This window comes from Rhipicephalus sanguineus, chromosome 5, assembly GCF_013339695.2.
Source record: "Rhipicephalus sanguineus isolate Rsan-2018 chromosome 5, BIME_Rsan_1.4, whole genome shotgun sequence".
In the NCBI taxonomy this organism is placed as follows: Eukaryota; Metazoa; Arthropoda; class Arachnida; order Ixodida; family Ixodidae; genus Rhipicephalus; species Rhipicephalus sanguineus.
The window spans coordinates 198,213,404-198,239,538 of NC_051180.1; the positions used below are offsets into that span (position 1 = coordinate 198,213,404).

The window sequence follows — 26,135 nt, forward strand, 5'->3', positions numbered from 1 at the left end:
CCCTGACGTCACGAGAAGCGAGCGCAAGCAAACTTCGCGCGCTTTCAGCTGCTCACGCCCGCCATGAACCCTCCAGGCGTCAACCCTCCAGGCGTGTGTGTACGGGTGTGTGCAGGTGTATGCGTGTTTGTATGTGCGCATATGTGCGCCTGCGTTTGTATGTGCGTGTGCGCACGTGTTAACGTGTGATTGCATGTGCGTGCGTTTGTGTATTCGCGGTGTTTGTGCGTGTACGCACGTATGTGTATGCGTGCGCCTGCGCGTGCGTGTCTGTATACTCTGTATCACTTGTGCATGCGCGTGCGTCTCTGTATCGCTGTGTATGTGCGTGTGTGTCTGTATCGCGTGTGTATGTATATGCCTGCGTCTCAGTATCGCGTGTGTATTTATGCGCATGCGTGTCTGCATCGCGTGTGTATGTGTGTGCGTGCGTGTCTGCATAGCGTGTGTATGTATGTGCGTGCGTGTCTGCATTGCGTGTGCATGTATGTGCGTGCGTGTCTGTATCGTGTGTGTATGTATGTATGAACGTGCGTGTCTGTATCGCGTGTGTATGTTGTATGAGCGTGCGTGTCTGTATCGCGTGTGTATGTATTATGAGCGTGCGTGTCTGTATCGCGTGTGTATATCTGCGTGCGTGTCTGTATCGCGTGTGTATGTATGTATGTGCGTGCGTGTCTGTATCGCGTGTGTATGTATGTATGAGCGTGCGTGTCTGTATCGCGTGTGTATGTAGGTAAGAGCGTGCGTGCCTGTATCGCGTGTGTATGTATGTATGAGCGTGCGTGTCTGTATCGCTTGTGTATGTAGGTAAGAGCGTGCGTGCCTGTATCGCGTGTGTATGTAGGTATGAGCGTGCGTGCCTGTATCGCGTGTGTATGTATGTGCGTGCGTGTCTGTATCACGTGTGTATGTATGTGCGTGCGCGTCTATATCGCGTGTGTATATATTGATACGTTCTCAGGTGAAGCAGATGCTCGACGATGACATAATCCAACCCTCGACCAGTCCATGGGCGTCCCCCGTCGTACTTGTAAAAAAGAAGGACGGCACTCTTCGATTTTGCGTGGATTACAGAAAACTCAACACAGTGACGAAGAAAGACGTCTACCCTCTTCCACGCATAGACGACTCACTGGATCGACTTCGACATGCCCGATATTTCTCATCCATGGATTTGCTAAGCGGCTACTGGCAGATTGAGGTCGATGAACGCGACCGTGAAAAAACAGCGTTCATAACTCCCGACGGCCTCTACGAATTTAAAGTGCTACCGTTCGGCCTCTGCTCTGCTCCAGCGACGTTCCAAAGGATGATGGATACCGTGCTGTCAGGCCTGAAGTGGGAATCGTGCCTTGTCTATTTAGACGACGTCGTTGTTTTTTCGCAAACATTCGATCAACATTTACAGCGACTTCAGTCCGTCTTCGTCGCAATTCGCAAAGCAGGCCTATCACTAAAACCGGAGAAATGTCATTTCCGCTACGACGAACTAAAGTTCCTCGGCCACCTTGTCAGTCACGATGGCATTCGGCCAGACCCAGACAAGACAATGGCTGTTGCTGCATTTCCCCCACCTTCCAACAAACGTGATGTGCGCCGATTTTTAGGCCTCTGCGCATACTACAGGCGCTTTGTGCAGAATTTCGCGAACATCGCCGAACCCCTCACCCGCTTAACGAAAGAGGATATTCCTTTTGTCTGGGTACCCGAGCAAAGAGACGCTTTTTCCGAGCTTCAGCGGCGCCTCCAGACCGAGCCCGTACTAGGACACTTTGACGAAGATGCCGCCACTGAACTGCACACTGACGCAAGCAACGTCGGTTTTGGTGCAGTGCTCGTCCAGTGGCAAGATGGCGTCGAGCGTCCCATTGCCTATGCTAGTCGCATTCTGTCATCTGCGGAAGCTAACTACTCGACCACGGAGAAGGAATGCCTTGCTGTTATCTGGGCGATATCAAAGTTCCGACCGTATCTATATGGCCGTCCGTTCAGAGTCGTCACAGACCAACATGCCCTCTGTTGGCTGGCCAATCTCAAGGACCCTTCAGGGCGTCTCGCGAGATGGAGCTTGCGCCTTCAAGAATTTGACGTTACAATTGTCTACAAGTCTGGCCGGAGACACGCTGATGCCGATTGCCTTTCGCGCGCTGCACTTGCAACGACATCAAGCGATGATGATACCGAAGGCCGTTTTCTTTGTGCTGTCAGTGAATCTGACTTGGCCCAACAACAACGGAACGATTCAGAGCTTGAACAACTTATTAAATACCTTGAAGGCCGTAGCTCGAGACCTCCGCGGGCATTCGCGCGTTCAGGATCATTCTGTCTCCGTAATAACATCCTCTACAAAAAGAACTTCAAACTTTATGCGACTGAACACCTGCTCGTCGTTCCATCGGTGCTGCGTGCCGACATTTTATCTGCCTGCCACGATGAGCCTTCGTCCGGCCACATGGGATTCGCGCGTACCCTTGCTCGGATTCGTCAGCGCTACTACTGGCCAAAGCTCATTCAGGATGTCAAGCATTACGTAAAAACGTGTAATGGTTGCCAGCGTCGTAAAGCCCCACCTATGCGCCCAGCTGGTTTCCTGAAGCCTGTTGCACCGCCAGCAGAGCCGTTTCAACAAATCGGCATGGACTTGCTCGGGCGCTTCCCGAAGTCTCATGACGGCAACCGCTGGATCGTAGTCGCTACTGACTATTTGACGAAGTACTGCGAAACAAAAGCCCTACAACGAGGCACTGCCAATGAGATTGCGTACGTCTTCGTGAACAACATCGTCCTCCGCCATGGAGCGCCAGCAGTTTCATCACTGACCGTGGAACAGCTTTTACAGCGCAAATGATGCAAGACGTCATGAGGCTTAGCGGAACCGCTCATCGCAAAACTACCGCATACCATCCACAAACCAATGGTCTTACGGAGAGATTAAACAGGACCCTCGCTGACATGCTCTCTATGTACGTTCACCAAGACCACAAAAACTGGGACGACGTTCTACCATACACTACGTTCGCTTATAACACTGCGGTTCAAGAGACTACGGGGTTCACCCCTTTCCGGTTGCTTCACGGCCGAGAAGCAATTACGATGCTGGATGCCATGCTGTTACCCGACAGCTGTTACATTACCACCGATGCGAATGACTTTATCCGGCTCGCAGGCGCTGCTCGCAAGCTTGCACTCGAGCGAATCCAAAACCAGCAACACATCGACTCCCACAGGTACAATTCTCGTCATCGCGAGGTTATTTACCAGCCCGGTGATCAAGTGTGGCTGTGGATTCCTATTCGCCAAAGGGGCCGCTCGGAAAAATTACTCCACCGCTACTTCGGTCCTTATCGAGTTCTACGTCGCCTCAGCGACGTCAACTACGAAGTCCTGCTTGAAAGCACGGCTCGCCGATCTCATCGTTTAAAGCAAGCAGACATTGTGCATGTATCGAGGATGAAGCCGTACTACCCCCGTTGACTATTGAAGTCTACTTGGATGATCGTTCGAACACCTCGACACTGCTACATCATTTGTGCGTGTGTGCGTGTGCGATTATTTTCTGTTTTATTCACCATTAAGCATCGGGACGATGTTTTTTTTTTGGAAGGGGAGTAATGCCACGAGCATGGGATGGCATTTGCGCTATTCTACTGTGTGTATGTGCCACTGTAAAACTGACGAGAGGAGAAGGAAGTGGAGAGGACGAAGAAGTCGTGTTTTCCTGTGTCGGTTCAGCTCGACGTCCTGGTGTCCCGACAGACAGAGGTTCTGTACCGTTCGTAATAACGTGACAATATGTATGAGCGTGCGTGTCTGTATCGCGTGTGTATGTATGTATGAGCGTGCGTGTCTGTATCGCGTGTGTATGTATGTATGTGCGTGTCTGTATCGCGTCTATATGCGCGTGTATATGTATGTATGTGCGTGCGTGTCTATGTCACGTGTGTATGCGCATGTGTATGTAGTGCGTGCGTGTCTGTTCGCATGTCCACGCACGTGTGTCTATAACACGTGTGTACGCGCGTGTGTATGTATGTGCGTATCTATATGGCATGTGTATGAGCGTGCCTGCCTGTATCCCGTGCGTATGATCTTGTGTATCTATGTGTGTGCGTGTCTGTATCGCGTGTGTATGCATGTCCGTGTGTGTATATGTGCGTGTCTTTATCACGTGTGTATAGGCATGTGTGTGTGCCTGCGTGCATGCATCGTGTGCGTGCGTGCGTGTCTGACAGCGGCATTGACACATTGGCCCAATTTAAGTAAACCACCACATTCCTTCTTGGGTGCCTTCTTTTAGCTCATCAAGACCACAATTATGAAAAAAATTCTCGCCTATACTTTATGCTGGTTACATTACATGCGTTAATACACCGTGTTAAGGACAGCCCAGGCGGCGACGGGAAGGTAAACCGCTCAGCCGCCAGTTGATATACTCATTTTTTTTCGAAGCGCTTATTTGTATATACCGAAGCGTCTTTAAAATTATATTTGTCACTTTGTTCTATCGGAAGCCCACTTTCGTCATGACTATTGCTTAAGAAACAGGTTCTCATTTGACGCTTCAAGAGGCCGATTAAACAAGCGCGCGCAGTGATTTTAATGCGGCTGCGGCGAGCCAGTGGAGGGTTCAGCGTGCCGTGCGCAGCGCGCCGGCCAGGGGAGGGAAGAAATCCGAGGAGAATTGAGGAGGAAAACGCGCGCGCGGAGGAGAGTGTCGCTACTTTCTAGATCAAGGGATTTTAGGTGGTGGCGGAGTATACGCACGTGCCGGCGCCAGCGTGTCTGCCGCGCCTACGACGCCACTCCTCCCGAACGCGCAGACCAGCAGCGGCGTGCCGCGCGCGGCAGTGTCGGAGAGCGCGTAAGATGCCAGCTCCGGTGACCCAGCTGTGTGACATCACTGATCCTCGCGCATGCGCAGCACCGCTCATGACCCTCCACGCGAAATCGGCCCCGGCTAGGCAAGTGTAGCTAACGCTACAAAATCACGTAGCATCTAGTCATCTGACTAAAATGGCGTAACATCACCTATTAACTAGTCACGTGGCTAAAAATTACGTAACAACTAGCCACGTGCCTACGATCATTTAAGATTACGGTAAAGCTAGTCACGCGACTCATATCACGTAACATTTAGTCACGTGACTAAAATCACGTCACAGCTAGTCACCTGGCGAAAATCCCGTAACAACTAGACAAATGAATAAAGATCACGCAATAACTAGTCACATGACTAAATGTTACGTAACCACTAGTCACGTGACTAAAAAGCAACATCACAGAATATCTAGTCACATGACAAACAATTGCGTAACATCACGTAACAACTGTCACGTGACACGTTCCCGCCAAAAACCACGTAAGAGCTAGTCACGTGACTAAAATCGCAAGATTCCGTAACACGTAGTCACGTGACGTTCCCGCTAAAACCACGTAATGCGTGGTTAGTGTGGGGAAGCGACCGAAACCGGAGAAGAATAGCCAAGCCTAGCCATACGTAACTCATTACTAATAACAAAAGCTTAGCATCTCTGGCATAACCTTAGAGAAGCCAGGTCGAACGCTAGCTCCTCTGTTGGTTGCAGCCTTGCGCCACTAGTGCAATCTGCGCACATTTTTTTAAAATATGAATTAGTCATTTTCCTAAATGCCCTTAAAGGCGCAGCGAAACGAAATGATGCACCGAAAGTAGCAAAACGGCACTTTGCATTCATTCGTGCATAACGATCAATACTCTTTTTTACGACGGTGTTGCATGACGTGGGAGTGTTTGGAATATTCGCATTGCAGATGTCATTGCGGGGAATACTTGTAAATGAGTTTGCTTTTCCTGTACACTGTCTATTAGGCATCCCGAATTTGCATCATATAGTCAGATAGGAAGTTCCTGTGTAGCAAGTTACTCACCTCGGGCGCTCGGTATCATGACGTCATACTTAACTTTGGTGAGGCCTGCAGCATTGGCAGCCATCAGGCGAACGACGTACCAAGTTTCTGGCTTAAGTCCTCCCAGAATTACAACAGGGAGGTCCTGTAGTGAGGGACAATGCAACGAAGCGTTTCAAAGGGCGGATCATGATGCTCAGCATACGCATGGTAACCGTAAATACAAATACTGTTCTGTAATTCATTGTGTACAGTTGTTTCTCTAGAATGTGAATATGAGTTTCTCTACAATGTGAAAACCACAATGTGAATACGAGGGATGCCGTAGTGGAGGGCTCCGGAAATTTCGACCATCTGGAGTTCTTTAACGTCAACCTAAATCTAAGTACACGGGCCTCAAACCTTTTCCCCTCCTTGATTCAGTCAGATATACGATAGGCGGTTTTTCCGTTTACAATAAAGGTTGGCCCGTAGGAGCTCAGCCATATACGAGTTGAACAAAGCAGGATATATTTTTTGAGATATTTTGCTGGTCCTACGCGGTCCTCAGTGGTGCGCCTCGCCACGGTGCGGTGGCCGCGAGTTCTGCTTGTGGAGGTATTTATTTGGGTGCTCCTTTCGCTGCTTACATCTGGAAAGCAATAATAATAATGTGTGGGGTTTAACGTCCCAAAACCAGCTGGAAAGCAGAGTGGCGCTGAATTAGTAGGTTAGAAGCATTAAAAATGCAATGGAAACAATGTATTAAGGTTTCATATCAGATAGGAACGACTCGCATACGAAGACATATAAAGTCAGCTATTTCGAAAAAATTGGCAGATCCCACGCCTTGTGGGAATCGATTTCATGCGAAGCATTCAGCGAGTAGTTCTATGCTGCTTGGCTTTGAGCCAAGCGTTACGAGGTGGATGGACGTGTTTTTGCAGGTGTAGTAGTTGTGTACACATCGTGGGCTTCAATCAATCAATCAACCAACCAACCAATCAATCAATCAATCAATCAATCAATCAATCAATCAATCAATCAATCAATCAATCAATCAATCAATCAATCAATCAATCAATCAATCAATCAATCACATTTTATTCTTAACACAAAGTACAAGATAAGGATATACAGAAGGAAGTCCCGTAGTGTAACCTGAAATTGGACCTCCTATGCAATATTAGCATAAATATTTCATTAGCAACGACAGTAGCAAAATTAGTAAGGACGTCGACAACGCTGGCGTTTAATGGATCACTTATGGTCTGACGTAACGTCAGTACTCGCGTTAGAGCACATACGTCAATACTATCGAAACGAAGTGCACATTACGGTGCGATGATGTGCATATCATACGAAACTTTCGTTCGGCTATTCCTCCAGGGTCGAGCAATGCTTGAATATAGCTTGCCGAAACATAGGAATACAGATGTGATGTTCATTAGACTGCTATAATAGCGAAGCCAGCACTGAAACCCCACACGTTAACCTGACATGACGCCCGTATCGCAGGAGTACATGTGCAGTTTATTTCTTTGTTAGAAAATTAGATAGTGTACAACACAACTTATATGTAACTTTCGTTAGAGTATTCCTCCGGGGTCGAGCAACGCCTGATATAGCTTTCTGAGTCATAGGAATAAAATTTGATGCTTATTATTATTAATTTTTTGCGCTACTGTTTACAATTATGCAATACCAACTAGCCCACCAGTCTGTCCTTTTATTTATTAGATGCGAAGCATCTTACGGCGGAGTTCAATCCGGTGGTGTTGGTGTGGTGCGGCGTGACCATCCTTACTGCGTATGCGCAAACCCTCTCCCCACACCTCCTCTCCCCTTTTCTCTCTGCGCTCCCCCTTCCCGCCTCTCCTCTCTACTTTCCCTCTCCACTCCCCATATCCCCTTCCCCTCTGCCCTTCCCCTCTCCACTTCCCCTCTCCACTCCCCCCTCTCAAACGCGGGCTCGACATGCCGAAACGCTGCTTCGCATCACCTCATGGTCCCCTTTAGCGGGAGATGGTGTGATTATTTTATTTTATTTTTACATACTGCAGCCCTGTGAAAGGTCTATCGCAGGAGTGGTCTATCGCAGGAGTGGGAAAGTCGCAACAGATAAAGAATACACGAAAAGTAAAAGCAAAACCATTTGCAACAATCAAGGAATGAAGCTTTTGTTATAAGTAATGGTTTTCAACAAGAATAGACGCGCAGTCATTCCGGGAGAGTGAACGAGTGCGGCCAGGTATGGAATGGCATCATTCTACAGTGCGGGGAAAGCAGCTATACTTAAATTTATCGGTGCGCGCAAAAAAGCTAGGAAGAATAATTTTGTGGATATAAAGCGTAGAGGAATTCTTGGCAAAGCACAAGAAAGCTGTGTTTGAAATGCGATTTGAATTGTTGATTATAGCGAAAAAGCCATTTAGGCTAGTCGGTAACGGTTCATATTTTAAAGCAAAAAAGCGCACTGCGGGAACAAGGACATAAGAAGGGAGGAACCGACGACACAAAGCGCGCACTCGCAACTGCAGGTTTATTGAAAGAACACACATAAATATGTTACAAAATGGCACGTGGTGCGATTTCCCTCGCCGAAACAAAACAAGATGAATATCCCCTTAACAGATCATGAAGGCGCAGGCGTCTATACAAAAAGTAAGGAACTAATTGAAGCTTTTCACATAAAGAGATGCGGGGATAGATGCGTTAGCCACCCTTCGAGCGCCATAACAGAGATAGAGTATTCATATTTGATCAACGCCCTGCATTAAACTTGTCTGCCTCCTCTGCCCCTCTGAATATTTCTGAAATGCTGAGCGAACTGTTGACTGGACAGAAACAAATTGTTTGAGATATTGCCGATATGAAGTCTTTTCAGCCAACTATCGATAAGCGTTTCGATGCCTTGGAATCGCGCGTAAGCGCCCATGAAAAAAACCGCCACCGATCCTGTTGTTTCATCTGGTCAATTCTGCTCTGACATAAGCTCCTTCTCTCGGGCTGTCTCGGACTTGGCGAAAAAGAATGATGGCGTGGAAAACCGTTCCAGGCGTAACAACATAACTGCACACGGAATCCATAAACCAGACAGTGAATACACTGACACACTTTTGGCAAAGGTAAACGAAATTTTCGCAGAAAAGCTTCCTCGCCCGTCTCTTGAGCGCTGTCACAGAATTGACACCAAACGAGAAGTTCGATCGCGCTCAATTATATTGCGTATACTGAACTTCAGCTACAAAACTGAAATAATGGAAACTGTTTCAGAACTCAACGGAACACAGTTTTACATCACTGAAGATTTTTCAGATAAAGCGCGTGCCACTCGTAATAAGCTCTGGCAGCGACCTCTTTGTTTCATGACCGTGGTTCTGTGGTAAAGAAATGAAGCTTAGTAACGTGGCGTTTTGGAAGTGTTGGTATGTCATACTGAAGATTATAGCGCACGAAAGACACGGACAAAAGAAGACGTGACACATACAGGCGCTAACTTGCAACAATGTTTATTTCGAAAACAGGGAACCACATATATAGGCAGCATCGCTTGTCACCATCATCATACATGCACTTTGCAAGTTCAACTATCTTTACGTAGATAGGCTAACTCCTTACAGGAGAGGGCAATCGACGGTTTGGAAATGCATTTATCTTCCAGCCTTTCAATCCACTCAGCCTCGATAATTTCGCGGGTTAGCTGACCTCGGCTGGTATTGACAATTGAACATTCTTGAAAAATGGGCATGCACGTGGTCTGAACATTGTTACTTGCACTGGTACCTGAGTTAGTGCAGTGTCTGCAGTGGGCATCGAGGAACCCACCCCTTTTTTCTTTCACGTTGTAGTGGTGCTCCTTTAAACGCTCGTTAACGCACCGTCCACTTTGACCCACATAATTTTTGCCACATGTTAATGGAAGCCTGTACACTACTTCATCAGCACATTTTACAAACCTATTTTTATGCTTCGTTTTGCACCCCTGCTTCTCCGATGAGGCAGGTCTGGTTAGTCTGCACAAACACCGCAATTTTGTGGGAGCCGAAAACACTACTTTTACGTTCGCACGTTGTCCTATCTTTTTTAGTCTGTGTGATAACTCGTGGATATACGGAATGACCGCGACTTTCCTCGTGTCAGCTAGACCCTGGCAGGCAGGAGTCTTTTTTGACGAGTTAGACTTGAGGATGCCCTCAGAAACGCTGACAAGCACGTGCGTAGGGTAACCCGCGGTCCGAAAGCGGCCAATCTGTTCATTGAAACTTTCGCTCATGCACTCAGGACATGATTTGCGTAGGGCGCTGAGCAAGCAAGTTTTAGCTATTCCCCTCTTCACCAACTTGGAGTGCGCCGACTGATACGGAAGCAGTGGCTTGTTGGCGCGAGGGTCGTACTTCCAGTGAATGTGTTCGTCATGAAATAAAAGCCTGATGTCCAGAAAGCGAATACTACCGCCAGTAGGTAACTCATGTGCTACGACTAGAGGGGATAAGCCCTCGCGTACGAAAGAAAGAGCGTTAGTGGCTAAAGAATCAAAACAGTCAGCGCTGCAGTCAAGAAAAATTAAAAAATCATCGACATATCGAAATATTCTCTTAATCTTAAAAACTGGGAGCCGATCACACATGTTTTTGTCAAGTTCCGCTAATAATAAATCGCTAAGAACGGGTGCAATGCAGGAGCCGATGCAGATTCCCTGCTTCTGTATATAAGGATCCCCTTCCCATAGAAGAAACGTAGACCGCAGATAAAAACTCAGGAGCTCTAAAAATCCCGCGCTTTTCATTCCGGTAGCGTTCATGAAGGCGACATTTCCAAATCGGTCAATACAAACCTGAACGCAAGAGAGCAGACTAGAGTGTGGCAGGGAATAGAAGAGATCAGCAATGTCTATGGAAAAAGCATTAAGATGCTTATGCGATGACGATCGAAGATAGTCCAAAACAACGTCAGAGTTTTTTACAAGGAACGGATCCTCAACCGGTAACATGTTGATAATTTTTTGGAGAAACAAGGCAATACACTTTTTCCAGGTGCCGTTTTCCGACACAATGGCCCGGAAAGGTGCGTCTACCTTATGCGTTTTTACGCTAAAGAACACGTCCAGGCAATCACATTTAGTAGCACTAATACCCTTAAGAACACTGTCTAGTCGTAACCGTTTACAGAGCTTCTTAGCCTTTGCTTTTTCGTTAGAAATCGACAAATTTTTACATGGTTTAAAAGCTTCCTCGACAGCGTCAAGGGCTTTTGAGTTGAAGGTACCATGAGCCAATGCCGCAAAACCACCCTCCTTGTCAGCGGGTAAGACGCAGAGGTGATTGTCCTTTAGAAAAGTAGCTACACGTTTTACAGATACCTTTGGTACAGGCGGCTTGTTCAAGTTCAAGGCATCGACACCATCCGACACACAACGCACTGCGTCCTCAGCCGGCACCCTCTGGGAAACCTGTCTGACGAGAGTGAGAAGTGTGTGTGTGTCACGTCTTCCTTTGTCCGTATCTTTCGTGCGCTATAATCTTCAGTCTGTGGTAAAATTGCGTAATGACCATGCTTTCATAGACGGTGTCCGTTAGAGCTGGGATGACGCACCAAGCTCCCTAGTCAACAAATCGGTTCTATCTGTAACACTTCGGTGAACCATTCCAACGTCCTTCCAAGATCGTCAAACACACTCCCAGCTACATCGTCTTTAGCATGGCAAGTCTATGACTCGTGCAATGCCGCTTTCCCATACCTCAATGAAAGAAGTTTAGTCGACAAGTTCCCGCAGTTCCTTTCTCATGTAACATCTTACACGCCTCATTTTATTGGTGTCACTGAGACTTGGCTTCGCGATAAAATATTTGACTCTGCATTCACACCACTCGGTTATGTAGCTGTGCGAACAGACCTTAAAACTGGCGACGGTGGTGGAGTTGCCCTTTTTTTAAAATCAGACCTAAAGTTTTCTCTTATCTCTCCCCCAGTCGAGCTCGAATACGTTTGGTATAAATTGTACGTAGGCAATAAACCTATTCGTTGTGCTTAGTAAAGACTATGATGTGAATGCACTAGTTCGACAGTTTGAGAACATTGTACATCCATGCATTCATCGCTTTGTTCCCATTAAAAACAAAAACAAAAAAGACACAGATTCACCGCAACGGCGAAGCAATGAATGCGATAGTAACAAATTGCAATGTAACGCGAAGAACGGAAAGCAGCTCGAAATTGCCAGCGCGTCGTTCGAGGCCAAAGGACGCATGAAAAGAACGCACACAGGACCAGCGCGAACTATCATGCGTCACAGCTCGATACCTGAAGCGCACTGCTGAAAGATAAAGCAGGACGCACGAAACGAACGAACAGGTACACACAGGACTAGCGCGAACTAAATGTCGCAGTTGTTACTTATTTCTGTTTGAACAGCGACCTCCTTTCGCAAACGCGGCCGCTGCAGGGAGCGAAGTGAGCTTCGTTGCGCTTCTCGCGTCATCTCGCAAGCCAAAAAAAAAAAAAAAGCGCTTATAAACGCCTGCCGTCCCCGAGTCCGGCCAGCGGTAAAGGGTGTGTATATAACGCTCGCCGTTACTTTCCTAGAGGATCGGCGTTTCGTGGCGTAGTGGCTTGCGCCACGGGCTGCGGAGCGAGAGGTCCCTAGTTCGATTCCCCGCTTCGGAAGCATTTTACTGAGTTGTTCTTCTTTGGAACTTTTATATATAAGTACATACTTATACACATACGGTGAATGACGGCGGCGGCGGCGACGGGGACGGACAAAAACCAGCGGAGACTGTCCATATAATTGCTATCGCAATAAACGAAATCACGCTATTTCTTGCATTACCAGAGACATATTGCAGTTATCTCTCCGTGTTAGGCGCCTCAGGCGCTCTAAAAGCAGTGACAACCCCATTGCCAATGCCAGATTCACATCCGCCGAAGGAGGAACTTCAGCAGAGAGCAAGGCTCGCCAGGTACTTCTCTATGATGTCGAGGTATCGGGGCTACTCAGATATAACCCGCGAAAGTTTTGGTGTTCTGTCATGCCTATTACTGATTCTGCATCATCATTTACTATCAAAGGTGAAAGTATAAGTGATCCTATGCATTTAACGAATATTTTCATTATGTCTACGCGTCTGATTCTCAAGCGTATCCGGTTTCTGATAATGATTCAGATCACTCCGTTCTAGACATTAGAATTACTGCTAGCGGTGTTCTTAATTTGATTTGAAAACTAGATACCAAAAAATGCAGTGGCTCAGATGATGTTCCGAACTCTCGTTACTGCGTTATCTCCAAGGGACCTCTCGCTACGTTGTTATTATATTTAAGAAATCTTTAGAAACTTGTGCCGTTCCTTCATCTTGGAAGCTTTGTATATATTAGGTAGCAAGTCCGGCATCACCAATTATAGATCAATTTCATTAACTCTTTATTCATGCAAAATGTTAGAGCATATAATCTACAAACACATGATGGGTTTTCTCGAGTCAAACCATATTTTAACTAATGCACAGCATGGCTTCAGAAGTGGTTTCAGCACCGTCACGCTAAAAAACTGCTATAAAGGACTGCTATGAAAGCGAAGCCAGCACTGAAACCACAGATGTTAACCTGACATGACGCCCGTATCGCAGGAGTAGATGTGTAGCGTTTATTGCTTTGTTATAAAATTTTATAATGAGCGCCACAACTGACGTTGCATCGGCATTACGCCTGCATAGGGTGTTTTTCCAATGCAGTTTCTAGACCTCGCATTGTTCTATGGTAGAGTTCAGTTCGGCTGCTGTGCACTATTGGCAAGCATCTAACGTACTGCATTTTCGCAGATACCGACGATGAATCGAAATTTGGTGGCAAAGCCTCGCAGTAGTCCCACGACAAGTAAGATGGAATGCTGCAACCGTACTTGTCCAGCGCGTCGCTGACCACGTGGCACCGCTGGTGCGCCTGCGCAACGGGATGAAGACGGCCTGCGGCGGGATATAAAAGCCTACCACAATCGGACCCCGGCTCAGCTCGGCAGGTGTGTACTGTTGGCAAGCATCTAACGTACTTCATTTTCGCACGTAAGAAATTATACTGCAAACCGTTGAATTTTCATAGGTGCGTCTTTGTGGTGCACGGCTGCCGAGCACAGCAAAGTGTTGATTTTAATGCTTTAGTTTTGGAAATGGGGAAGGATGCTACAACTAAAGATATTAAAGATGACAGCAAGAGTCACGAAAAAGAATCGACCGACGCAAAATACATGCGCGAGTTGATATGGGCCTTTGAAAACTTTAAACGCAACTTTCGCGAGCTGAAAGACAGCGTGTCCTTCTGCACTCACGTCTGTAAAGATGTGAAAGAATTAGCAGATGAAATCACGCAACTGAGAGTAGAAGTGAATGATCTAACAGAAGAAAACAAGGAGCTAAAGGAAGAAAGTAGGCTCCTGTCGGAAAAGCGCGAAGTGCGCAAAAGTGCGAAAAGTCCACACTCCGAAGCCTGGAATCCAGAACATTATTGTTCGTTTTGTAAGAAGAGACATGCGCAAGGCTTTGTTCGCAAAACGCAGAAAGAAAAGGGTAGACACCACTGTGCTGGGTCACCGGGAAGGAAGGCCAATCTACGTAAACGAGCCCATTACCTAGCGCAACAAACTTACTATGTCAGGCTTCCCTGGTTCGTTGCTTACGTCAGTGGTGGAAACTCTCCTGCAGAAGATTAAAGGCAGAAAGAAACCGGCGGTAGCTAGCACGGCTACTAGCACCTTAAGACCTGCAGTGGTGCCTTATCTTCATAAGGTGACCCACAACTTCAACAATGTGGCAGGCAGGTATGATGTCCCCCTTGTTTTTTCTGCCCCTGTGAAGCAGTCTCAGCTCTGCCCTCGCACCACTGCTGAGGGATCCGCAGGCTGCCGCGTGAGACACGCTCCGGCTTACACTAAATGTGAGACAGGCGTTGTATACCAGACACCCCTGATGTGCGGCAGGTGTTATGTTGGGCAGACTGGCCGCTGTATGAACGTACGAGCCAGGGAACATGACAGAAATCTAAGGAAAGAAAATGAACTTGCGCATCTTCCCGCGCACTGCAAGGTCTGCAAATGCGAACCACGATTTTATGAGGTGATGATCCGGGGTAAGAGCTGGTATCAGACAGCCCGTGAGTTATTAGAAGCGTTTTATATCAATAAGTTAGGTGATGAATGTATAAGTGGCACGTCCATACAGCAGCGGTCTTCTGAGATTAGATTGTTTGAGTGGTGGGTAGGCTAGGCACCGTTGTTAGCTATTCTGTGCATGTGTGTGTCACATGTATATATCCCTATGTTTCATGCCTGAAATAAATCAGTTGGAAGTGCCGCCCTTTTGTCGTCCTGTTCGTCTCTCTTCTGTGTGTATTTTTTACTAGCGACGAGATGACTCCCTAATGTGGATGTGATATGCCTCCGCGAGCTCTCGTGTGGTGCAATCACGGTGCCTAAACAGAATGACTGTATCCGAAAAGCGTGCCTCGCACCCACTCTGCGCACAATGCATCGCCAAATGCGTCAGCGGCCTGCCCTTCAAAGACGAGTGGTGCTCCCGTTGGGGTATGTTTAGGCAGCGACCAGTCTGCCCCACATACGCTCGTCCACATGTTAGAGGAATACAGTAAACAAGGTTAGACGCGCATGGAACAAAACTAACCTTGTGCTTAACATTGGAGGCTCGAGTGCTTCCTCGTCCTACAGCATCCAGCTTATTACCAGCCATGGGGCACAGCTTAGCCAGTTTGTTCTTGGCCGTAAAAACAACATTCAGCCCATACCTATGGGCGGTCTTTTTATTTCGGTGTGACAACGCATGTACGTACGGTATCGCCTCGAATCTGCCCCGTTCACGCTCCTGCTGGCAGTGTTGGCTGCTTTTAATATGCTTCATAAGGCGCCTGCAAATTACCTGCAAAACAGACTCGGGGAAGCCGGCGTGCTTTAGCCTTAGTACCTGCTCCCTGAAGCTCCGCAGTGCCAAGTGACGACACGACCTGGTGACGGCAGATTTTAGACAAGAAAGGGCTACTCCGTTTTTATTTTTTAACAAGACTGTTTGTTGGCCTAGTTGGTACTTGCTTAGTGACATATTTTAGCCGCGAAAGAGCGCACACACAAAGCAAAGATACCCACAACGACAGGACGGGCGGCACTTCTAACTGAATTAGACTGACCGCAAACCCAGTAATAAATATGCAACATACACACATGCGCAGTCTCAACACAACCTTACGCTATCCAGCTATCGAACAATCTCTTTTCTGATCCATACAACGTCACCGACGTATCACTGATACACCTTTCTCCTTTCTTTCTTACGTAATAGGCTTCCATCAACTGACGCGCAGTTTGATACTTGATTCTGCTATAATCTTGATCTCTTTAAAATGTGGTCACACTTGCAGGTTTTGCAATGCATAGGCAAATGTGCCACGCCGTCCTTCATTCAATTCAGTTCATGCTCCCTGGCTCGTTCATTAATACAGCGCCCGGTCTGCCCGATGCAGGAGTTGCCACAAGAAAGGGGAATTTCATACACCACACATTTGGCACATTTCCCGTACGTCGTGCCCCTTGGCTATGCCCCTACACCCGGGGCATAGCCAGAAATTTTATTCGGGGGGCGGGGGGGGGGGGGGCGGTTCAACCATACTTTATGTATGTTCGTGCGTGCGTTTATATGTGTGCGAGTATACATACGCAAGCAAAACAGAAAAAATTCGGGGGGGTGTTGAACTCCCCAATCCCCCCCCCCCCCTTCGCTGCGCCCCTGGCCTACACCAACGACAACCTCTCTGATCAGCGTAGAAACAACCTAGCACCACCTAGCTAAAGCCTAGCAACGACCTTGAAGCAACTTAGAAACGCCCAGATTAGTCTTCAGAATCGTTCAGTTTCGCTGTTTCAAGCCTTGCGCGGCTTAGTGCGAGCTTCGCCAGTTTTTTTTTTTTCTTTTTGCGTTGTCGCTAGAACGCATTCATATGGTTCAGTTGACATTGGGCAAGCATGGGCGCATGGTGACATTGGGCAAGCATGGGCGCATGGTGACATTGGGCAAGCATGGGCGCATGGTCTAGTTCAAGACACTGTTTCGGACGACGGGGACCCGGGTCCGAACTGCAGCCCCGGAAATAAAATTTCTTTTGTTTTATGTAGTATTTATTTTGTACGCGCGCGCCAGCTGCGGGTGAGCAGGGTTCTTCCGAACACCCCGAGCTACGCAGCTCAGTCAATACAAGATTAGCTTGTATACCTAGTATAATAAGGTTTACCAATGTCCGTTACTGGGCTCTGTTGAATAACAGCGAAAAAGGGGGTTTAGATCGAGGACTCGTATCTTCTGTTTTGACACAACCTCAGGAAACAATGAAGCTCGGGCAGATATCGAGGACATTACCTGTATGTTTATACACAGTCGAGTAATTATGATGTAAACGAAAAGAAATGAAAGTGGCGGTGACTTGCCGCTGATGGGACCGAATCTCTCAGCTTCCGAGTTCAATGCTCTACCAATTGAGATACAGCGGATGTTGCATTCCCATCCACTTTATTGCGTATTTATGTTTGTGCTCTCCTGGCAGTGTTAGCCAGGGCCGCTCGCAGCCATGACGGCGAGTGAGGAACTCTTAATTTTTCACCAGCTGGCGTCACGGAGCACATCATCTTATTACGAGCTGGAAGCTCGCCAACGGGCCCTAGCATAGTACCGAAGGCATCAGATTTGCCTAAACGAAACCCTCGCTATGAATGAACGAAGGACAGGGTTCGATCGAGCGCGCGTTTCGTTTGTTATACACAACCTAAGGAAACCAACACAAAGTGAAGCTAAGGAATACACAGGGGGCAGTAATTGTATGTCATAACTGTACCACAGTACATATGACGTAAATGGATAGCAATTAAGGTGCACAACTTAATCAACTTGCCGCAGGTAGAGACGACACCTGCAACCTTCGGATAACGCGTCCAATGTTCTACCGATTTAGATTCATTAGGTTCTAACAACAGAAACGGCAACGGCAGTAGCAGCGATGGTGTGTACTTCTCGAGTGATTCCATCAGGCCTTAAAGTCTCTCTTCATTGGGCGGAGGGGGGGGAGGCTCATAAGGCGGCAACACGCACACACACCTATATATATATATATATATATATATATATATATATATATATATATATATATATATATATATATATATATATATATATATACTAAATGGAGGGAGGGCACGACAGGTCCGGGTATTTTCTATATTGAATAAACTTGCAGGTAGCACGTTTTGAAAAGTAAAGGCATTTTTTCCTTTTCAAAACGTGCTACCTGCAAGTTTATTCAATATATATATACATATATATATATATATACATTCCCTGACGAAGGCCGGACCCCGGCCGAAACGTTGGAACAATAAAAGTTTTCGTACGTTCGTTCGCTCAAGCCAATTTTTATTAATCACTGGATCCACTGAAACCACTTGCCTGATATACATATATATAGATATTGTCACGAGGTGTTCGGGGTGGTGACCAAGTTTTCAGAAGGTAGAGCCGAGCAGCGCGAGCTGACACCCGGGATAACACCGAAACGTAGCTTTTATGAATAAACCCGTCGTCGTCTTCTCCTTCCAAGCCATATCTCCACTACACATTATTTCCAGCACAGTTATCTCCCCCGAGGAGTAGAAGTCGTCCCGGCTACTTAGGGGTACGATAGCACAGGGGGATCATAGTATCGCTTTAAACGTTCTACAAGCATAATTTTGCGCTTTCGACGTCGCTTCAGAGGCTCCACGATATAGTTCACGGAAGATGTTTGGTTCACTACAGGGTAGGGACCCTGGTACTTTGACATTAGTTGCGTGGACAACGGAGAGGTCGAGGCAAGCACCCAAAGCCACACAAACGAACCAGGAGCATAGGATGGAGCCGCGACGGCAGCATAACGGCGGCGCTTCTGGCGCTGCTGGCCCTCTGACGCCAACATACGGGAGAGCTTTCGACACTCCTCTGCGTGTGCAGCAGCCTGTGACAGGGTAGTAGATTCCTAGGCATCATGGCGATACGGAAGAATGGTATTGATGCTGGAGGATGGTTCGCGCTCATAAAGTAGGAAGAAGGGGGAAAATCCTGTGGTGGCCTGCGTGGCAGTATTGTAAGCATATGTGACAAATGGGAGAACACGGTCCCAATTGCTATGGTCAGATGCGACGTAAATGGCCACCATGTCACCAAGAGTGCGATTGAAGCGCTCAGTCATCCCATTAGTCTGCGGGTGATGCGCAGTTGTTGTGCGCTGAATGATACGACATTCTTTGAGGAGAGCTTCTATGACGTCGGAGAGAAGTACACTGCCTCTATAGCTGAGTAGTTCTCTTGGGGCTTCATGGCGAAGTATGATGTGAAGTATGATGGCGCTGAAGTAACAAGGCAACATCAAGCGCAGATGTGCAGGGCAAAGGTGAAGTTTGCGCATAACGCGTAAGATGGTCGATGGGCACAATCAACCAGCGGTTGCCATCTGATGTGCATGGTAGAGATCCATAGAGATCGATGCCTACGCGATCACATGCACGTCCTGGGCAAGGCAGAGGTTGCAGCCGGGCAGCTGAAAGAGGAGGAAGATCCTTGCGGCGTTGGCACGCGAGGCAGGAGCGTACATAATTACGCACGAATTGGTACATCCCACGCCAGCAATAACGAAGGCGTAGGCACGTTTTGAGGACCCCTGCATGTGCGCACTGTGAATCGTCGTGAAACACCGCAAAGAGATCCGAACAGAGATGTCGAAGGACCACAAGTAGCCATTTACGACCGTCCGGGGGCTAGTTACGGCGGTACAGAAGCCCATCGCGAACGGAGAAGTGATGTGCTTGGCGACCTAACGCACGGCTGGCGGGGGGTGCCGATGGGTGTTGCTGGAGGTTTAGCATGGAAACAATCCATGGCTCCTTCTTCTGCTCCAAAACAATGTTCGTGGCAGAGATGGACGAGTCGGATAACGGCACGGAGAATTAGTTTCGCTATGTAGTGGACAGCGAGACAAGGCGTCTGCGTCGGAGTGTTTTCTGCCAAAACGGTAGAGTACTCGAAAATTGTACTCTTGTAGTCGAAGCTCCCATCGAGCTAGACGACCAAAAAGTTCATTTAACGAAGAAAGCCAGCACAGGGAATGATGCTCAGTTATCACGTCAAATGGGCGGCCGCCTTTGACGATAAGGTCGATAAGGTTTGACGATAGCGCTCCAAGAGATAAGGTCGAAATTTAGTTATGACCCAAATTATAGCCAAGCATTCCTTTTCTGTGACAGAATAGTTGGTTGCAACCTTCGGGAGTGCGCGGCTGGCGAAATCAATGACGTACTCATTGAAGCCGGCCTTTCGTTGTGCAAGAACGGCGCCGAGGCCGACACCGCTGGCGTCCGTGTGAACTTCTGTCGGAGCACTGGGGTCGAGATGCCGTAGGATCGGAGAAGTGGACAGGAGACGACGCAGCGTTGTAAACACGGCCTGGCAAGTTGGAGACCAGGTTGAAAGTTTGTGGTCAGCACGAAGAAGCTTTGTGAAAGGGTCTCTGATGGTCGCGAAGTTGTGAATGAACCGGCGAAAGTACGAGCTTAACCCGATGAAGCTGCGAAATTCTTTCAAGGTCTTTGGCCGTGGAAACTCAGCGACAGCTTGAAGTTTCGACGGATCAGGGAACACCTCATCTTTTGACACGACATGACCGAGAATGACTAGCTGTCGAGCGGCAAAGCGACACTTCTTCAAATTGAGCTGGAGGCCCGCGTTGGCGATGCATGTCAAGGCGCGTTCAAGTCGAAGTAGGTGAGATGGAAAGTCCGGTGAAAATATGACAATGTCGTCCAGATAACAAAGGCAGAACTGCCAATTGAGTCCGCATAGGATCTTATCCATCATTCTTTCAAATGTTGCAGGCGCATTATTGCACACGCCGAAGGGCATGACGGTAAACTCATATAGACCGTCAGGGGTGACGAACGCAGTCTTCGGGCGGTCGGTCTCAGCCACCGGGACCTGCTAGTATCCGGACCGTAAGTCCTGGACGAGAAGAATTCGGCGCCTTGGAGGCAGTCTAGCGCGTCGTCAATACGTGGTAGAGGATAAGCATCCTTACGGGTTATCTTGTTGAGTCGACGGTAGTCTACGCAAAAGCGAATGGTGCCATCCTTCTTCTTAACCAGCACTACAGGAGAGGCCCAGAGACTGCGAAGGTTGTATGACGCCGCGTTTGAGCATGTCTCCTACGTGCTCGTCGATGACGCGGCGCTGCGTTGAAGATACACGATACGCCATTGGTGCAATGGCGCGTGGTCTCCGGTGTCGATGTGGTGGGCAACTGTGCAAGTGCGGCCTAAACGGGCTTGTCGTAGGTCGAATGATGTCAGAAAGCAGTTAAGAAGGTCGACAACCTTGGCGCGCAGACTCAAAGTGAGGTTGCGGTCAATGCCCCGAGAAAACGTGACTTCACGAGACGGCTCCGCAGGGAGAGCATCAGCGTCGACGGCGTCAACCTGTACAGGAGCCGGGTTGTCAGGCGCAGTATAAACAAAACTTGGGTCGAGTTCGTCAGCATAACCGAGACACTCATCGTGGTGCAACGTAGCAGGACAAGGAAACATGTTCACAATGTAAAGTGCGCTGACATCCTGTCAAACGGTAAGAAGGGCAAAAAGGAGCAGGAAAGGATGACGATTAGTAGCAAGCTTTGACGGTGTGAAAAGAACTGTGGAGTCCGAACATACAGCGCCGGATACGGGTACAAGTGTGGAAGAGAAAGGAGGAACGTCGGTGTCGGTGGCCACTAACACTCGACCAGAGGCGCCAGAGTAATCTTCGAAAATGTTGCCGCCGAATGGAGACAGTGAAAGTCAGCACGGGCGCAGTGGATAACGGCATCATGAGGTGACAGCAAGTTCCATCCTAAAATCATGGCATAATAGCAGCGAGGCAGAACGACAAACTCAATGTGGTACAGGGCGTCGTCTATAGAAACCCGGACGGTGCACGCTCCCAAGGGGTCAATCGGCTCGGCGCTTGCTGTACGTAGCAAAATCGCAGAAAACGGCGTCGTGACTTTTGCGAGCTTAAGACGAAGCTGGTGAGAAATCACAGACACCACTTCTCCAGTATCGACAAGCGCATGAGCGGCAAAACCTGCGGTATAAACTACAATTACGTTGGTATGGAATATTATTATTTAATAATATATTATTTTTATTAATATATTATTATTTAATAATATATTATTTTTTCAGATTACTCACGTCATTCAAGCATCACTGCACTAAGATATCGCGCCGAACTTGACCCCTTATCTCATCGTCGCCAAGCAGCTCGCCTTTCGCTTTCTCACAAACTATACCATCATTCCATTCTTTCTGACGATTTCTTTCAGCCCCCTGCAGTCATTTTTCCTCGCCGCGATCACCAGTACAAAGTCAAACGACCCATATGTCACACTCATCGTTTCGCTAATTCATTCATACCACGCACTATCATTGAATGCAACCATTTATCATCGCATGTAGCTACCGAAAAAAACATAACGAAATTTCAAGATCTTCTACGCACTGAGCATATTGCCTAAACGTGCTGTCCTACCTAATTCATTTCTTTTCACCTATTTTTTCTTTTTCTTTTCGCATATTGTAGCGGTATTCCTTCTGTATTGTGTATTTCATGTACTCTGTTTGCGTAGACATTCGGTAACTGCCTACTGTGCTTGCACCTTTTTTCTTTTTTTTTACCATTTGTGTCTAGTTACTTCAGTATGTTGTAGTTTGCATTTACTTCATTGTCGTTGTTGTTGTTGTTTTCTATGTATACCAGCCAATTGTCAAGATTGTACTTTTTACCGTTTTTCTCACTCTGTTATTTTTCCCAATTTATTGTAAAATGTCCCCCTATGTAATACCCTCGTTGAGGGCCTTTAGGGGTATTTTGAATAATAAAAAAAAATGAGGTCTTGAGCAGTTCGCTCATATCCAAGTTCTTGAATCTGGAACTGCGTCATTCAGTTTTCCTCGTTGATAGCTTCAGGTAGGCGGATGAGGGGAGACAGAAAACGTCGACGAGGGGATGGAAACCGACGGGTACTTAGCCTCGGGAAGAAAAAGGTGCGGTGTCGAAGTGTGGACCGGCAGGAGCAGAACGGTAGGTGTAGTCCGTACCATTGCTTTGTGGCCGGGCAGAGTCGGAATACCAAGCACGGTGGCGGCAGAATCATGCTACATGGCCAGCACATCCGCATGGAAAACAGATGGGCCGGTTGTCTTTGGCGCGCCACGAATTGAAAACAGGAGCCGCAGATTCGGCGAACTATTGCCGAGCTGGGACTGTGGTGGCGGACAGTAGTTTCTTCTCGGCGTATAGTTTGCAGTCGCGGGTAAAGTTGAAGAGAAGGTGGGCCTAGGCGCGCATTGCACAGCCGCATTGCACGGCCTAGGCGCGCATTGCACAGCCTTGGCTTGGCGACGGCGGCAGCGTACGTAAGCGGAACTGTCACTGGGGCCGGCCAATGAACAAGAGGTACGATCATGATGAAACAAGCGCAAAATATACGAAGACTCAGAAAGGACACAGGACGGAGCGCTTACTAGCAACTGAAAATTTATTTTGGAAAGAACAATCTTATATATGCATAACATGCATCCTCGTCACCACACACCACCCTTGTTATCACAGAGTGAATCAACAAAACACCACTTCGATAACCCATCGCATACATCAAGTAAACACGTGTTAAGCCCTTCCCCCCCCCTCCAAACAAGAAAAAATAAGAAAAAATTTGCACTGGTTCATGTCATATCTAAAAAAGCAAACTCAGAATCGGTTAGCAGAACAGTCGCCTGGCTAACACACATCTCACCTCCTTTCTTAATTCGAAATGCTTCAATTATCTCTCTTGTCGTTCGCTTTCTGTGCATATCAATTATCTCTGTGTCACAAAGTTTTGGCTGGCAGGTGCACTCTTTGCAGTGCATCGCCAAGTGCGAGTACGGGGCCCCCTTTAGTGAACTCTCATGCTCGCGAAGGCGTACATTCAGGCAACGTCCTGTTTGACCCACGTATTCCTTTCCACATGTGAAAGGAATACCGTAGACTACTTCTTTTTTGCACTCAACAAACCTCCTGCCATGTTTAATTTGACATCCATCCGTTTTTTCCCTGCTTTTCTTTGTGGCCAGCCTTTCCACTGCCGGGCAAATCTTAGACAATCTGTTTTTGGCTGAAAAAACAACCCGCACCCCATACCTTGAAGCAACTTTTTTCAACCGATGCGAGACGTTATGCAGATACGGGATAACCACTAATCGCTCTTTGCCGCCCTCGACTTGCTTGTCTTCTTCACTAGCGCTGCTTACTGTTTTCTTTACTTCTCGGCGATTCTTTTCACAAGCCAAGAGGAGACACTCGTCTGGATACCCAGCTCCCCTTAAGCGCTTAATCATGAACCTATACCAACACGCCCAACTGGCAGTCATCCTAAGAGGTACGATGCCTGCGACTTGTTCGTGTATGACCTGACGGATCTCGGGAGTCAGGAGCGATTCAGACGCTTGGGCGGCTGGTAGAAGAGACGGCTGGCGTGCGACTTCTTCCCGAACAAATTGCTTTATCTGCTCCAGAAATGACGAGTCTGAAACAGCAGCACATCAACTGTTGGTTAAAGCCGATAGCGTGCCCTCTGGTATTAGAGCTCGTAGCATGGAAAGCCGTTGTTCACGCAGTGCTTCGTAGCTCTGGAAAAGAGTAATTACTTCGGTGACTGTCTGAGGGTTTTTCGCCAAAAGCACCTGGAAGGCGCCGTCCTATATGCCTTTCTTGATGTTCCTTATCTTCTCGTCTTCGGTCATGGACGGGCAAATGTCAACTACATCTTCAGTGTAGCTGGTGAAGTGTTCACGTTTTACAGCGAAAGCTGTTATTAGATCATTGCACCGGCCGTTTTTGGTGCCGTAGTTGTCCGCCGCCGCCGCCGCCGCCGGTGTCCGTAACCAGTATCGCTCGAAATAAGAAAAAAAACGAAATAAGAAAAAAAATTCCAGGACGGAACGAGGTTCGAATCTGGGCCCTCTGCGTGGGAGCCCAGTATTCAACCTCTGAGCCATGCCGGTGCTTGAAACTGCTTTGCAAAAAGGTCCTATACAGGCTTCATGTCAGGAAGGAACCACATTAGCATATGCAATATAGCGTGGTAGAAGAGTAAAATAAGCACCAAGCGTCGCACAACGCGAATTCTGCAACCAGGCGTCACACAATGCGAATTGCGCAACGAGTAGGTTGTGAAATGCTTCCAATCCATTACAAAGATCTCTGCCATAATTCTTCGTCGTCATCAGGCACAGCATCAACAAAGTGCGCATAATGCCTTACAGGCGTTTAGCAGGTACCACGGCACTCTGTAGAATGACGAAAAATGGCACAGTGCCTGCTGCCCTACTTCTAAAAAATTACAATGATTTATAGCGTAGTGGGTTCCTCGCAAGTGCACTTGTATTGGTTGCCAAAGAAGCCCATAAGCGCATGATCCATTTCCTCGGGGTCTCAGTAAAATTACAATGATTTAGAGCGTAGTGGGTTCCTCGCAGGTGTACTTGTATTGGTTTCCAAGGAAGCCCATAAGCGCATGATCCATTGCCTCGGGGTCTCAGTAAAGTTCTTCGTCCCCCCCCGTCTCTCTCCCACGTCAACGTATGTTATACAGCATGAAGGGAGAGGGAAATAGCGACCGGGCGTCACCGAATGCAAATTACATAACTGGTGGGCCGTTTAAAGCTTCCAACCCATTACAAAGGGCTGAGCCATAAATCTTCATCGTCATCAGTTGTCGCGTCAACAAAGTGCACATAATGCCTTACAGACGTGTAGCTGGTACCTCGCTTCTCCGCTGAATGACGAATAATGGCTTAGTAGGTGCTTCCCAACTTCACAAAAATTGTGATTTATGGCGTAGTGGGTACCTTTCTAGTGTACTTGTATTGTAGCCCCAAGAGAGCTTACAACGGGCTCTAGAAACGCCGCTCTTCCAGCTTTCGCTGTGACTGTGCTGCGGTTTCAGCGCAGGCCTGGCGTTTTTTGTTGACCACGACAGCGCAGCTGTTGCTCAGCCCGAAGCTTGCGGACGGCGGGGCGAAGGAATATTTCTTGAAGTCTAGCTTCGAATGCCGTCTAAGTAGAAAACTCTGATTCATGGTTGTGGAACCAAACGTTGGCGACTCCGCAGAGGTAGAA

The 26,135-nt window shown here is 47.8% G+C and overlaps 1 protein-coding gene across 1 annotated transcript in view; it reads right to left on the reverse strand.

Annotated features, from left to right (window-relative positions):
- The window catches only part of LOC119395174 (nucleolar and coiled-body phosphoprotein 1), a 675,420-nt gene that overhangs the window by 492,403 nt on the left and 156,882 nt on the right, over nucleotides 1-26,135 (reverse strand). The window contains exon 7 of the mRNA XM_049416108.1: nucleotides 5,911-6,034. Within this exon, the coding sequence (XP_049272065.1) occupies nucleotides 5,911-6,034 (124 nt within the window). The remainder of the gene's footprint in view (nucleotides 1-5,910; nucleotides 6,035-26,135) is intronic.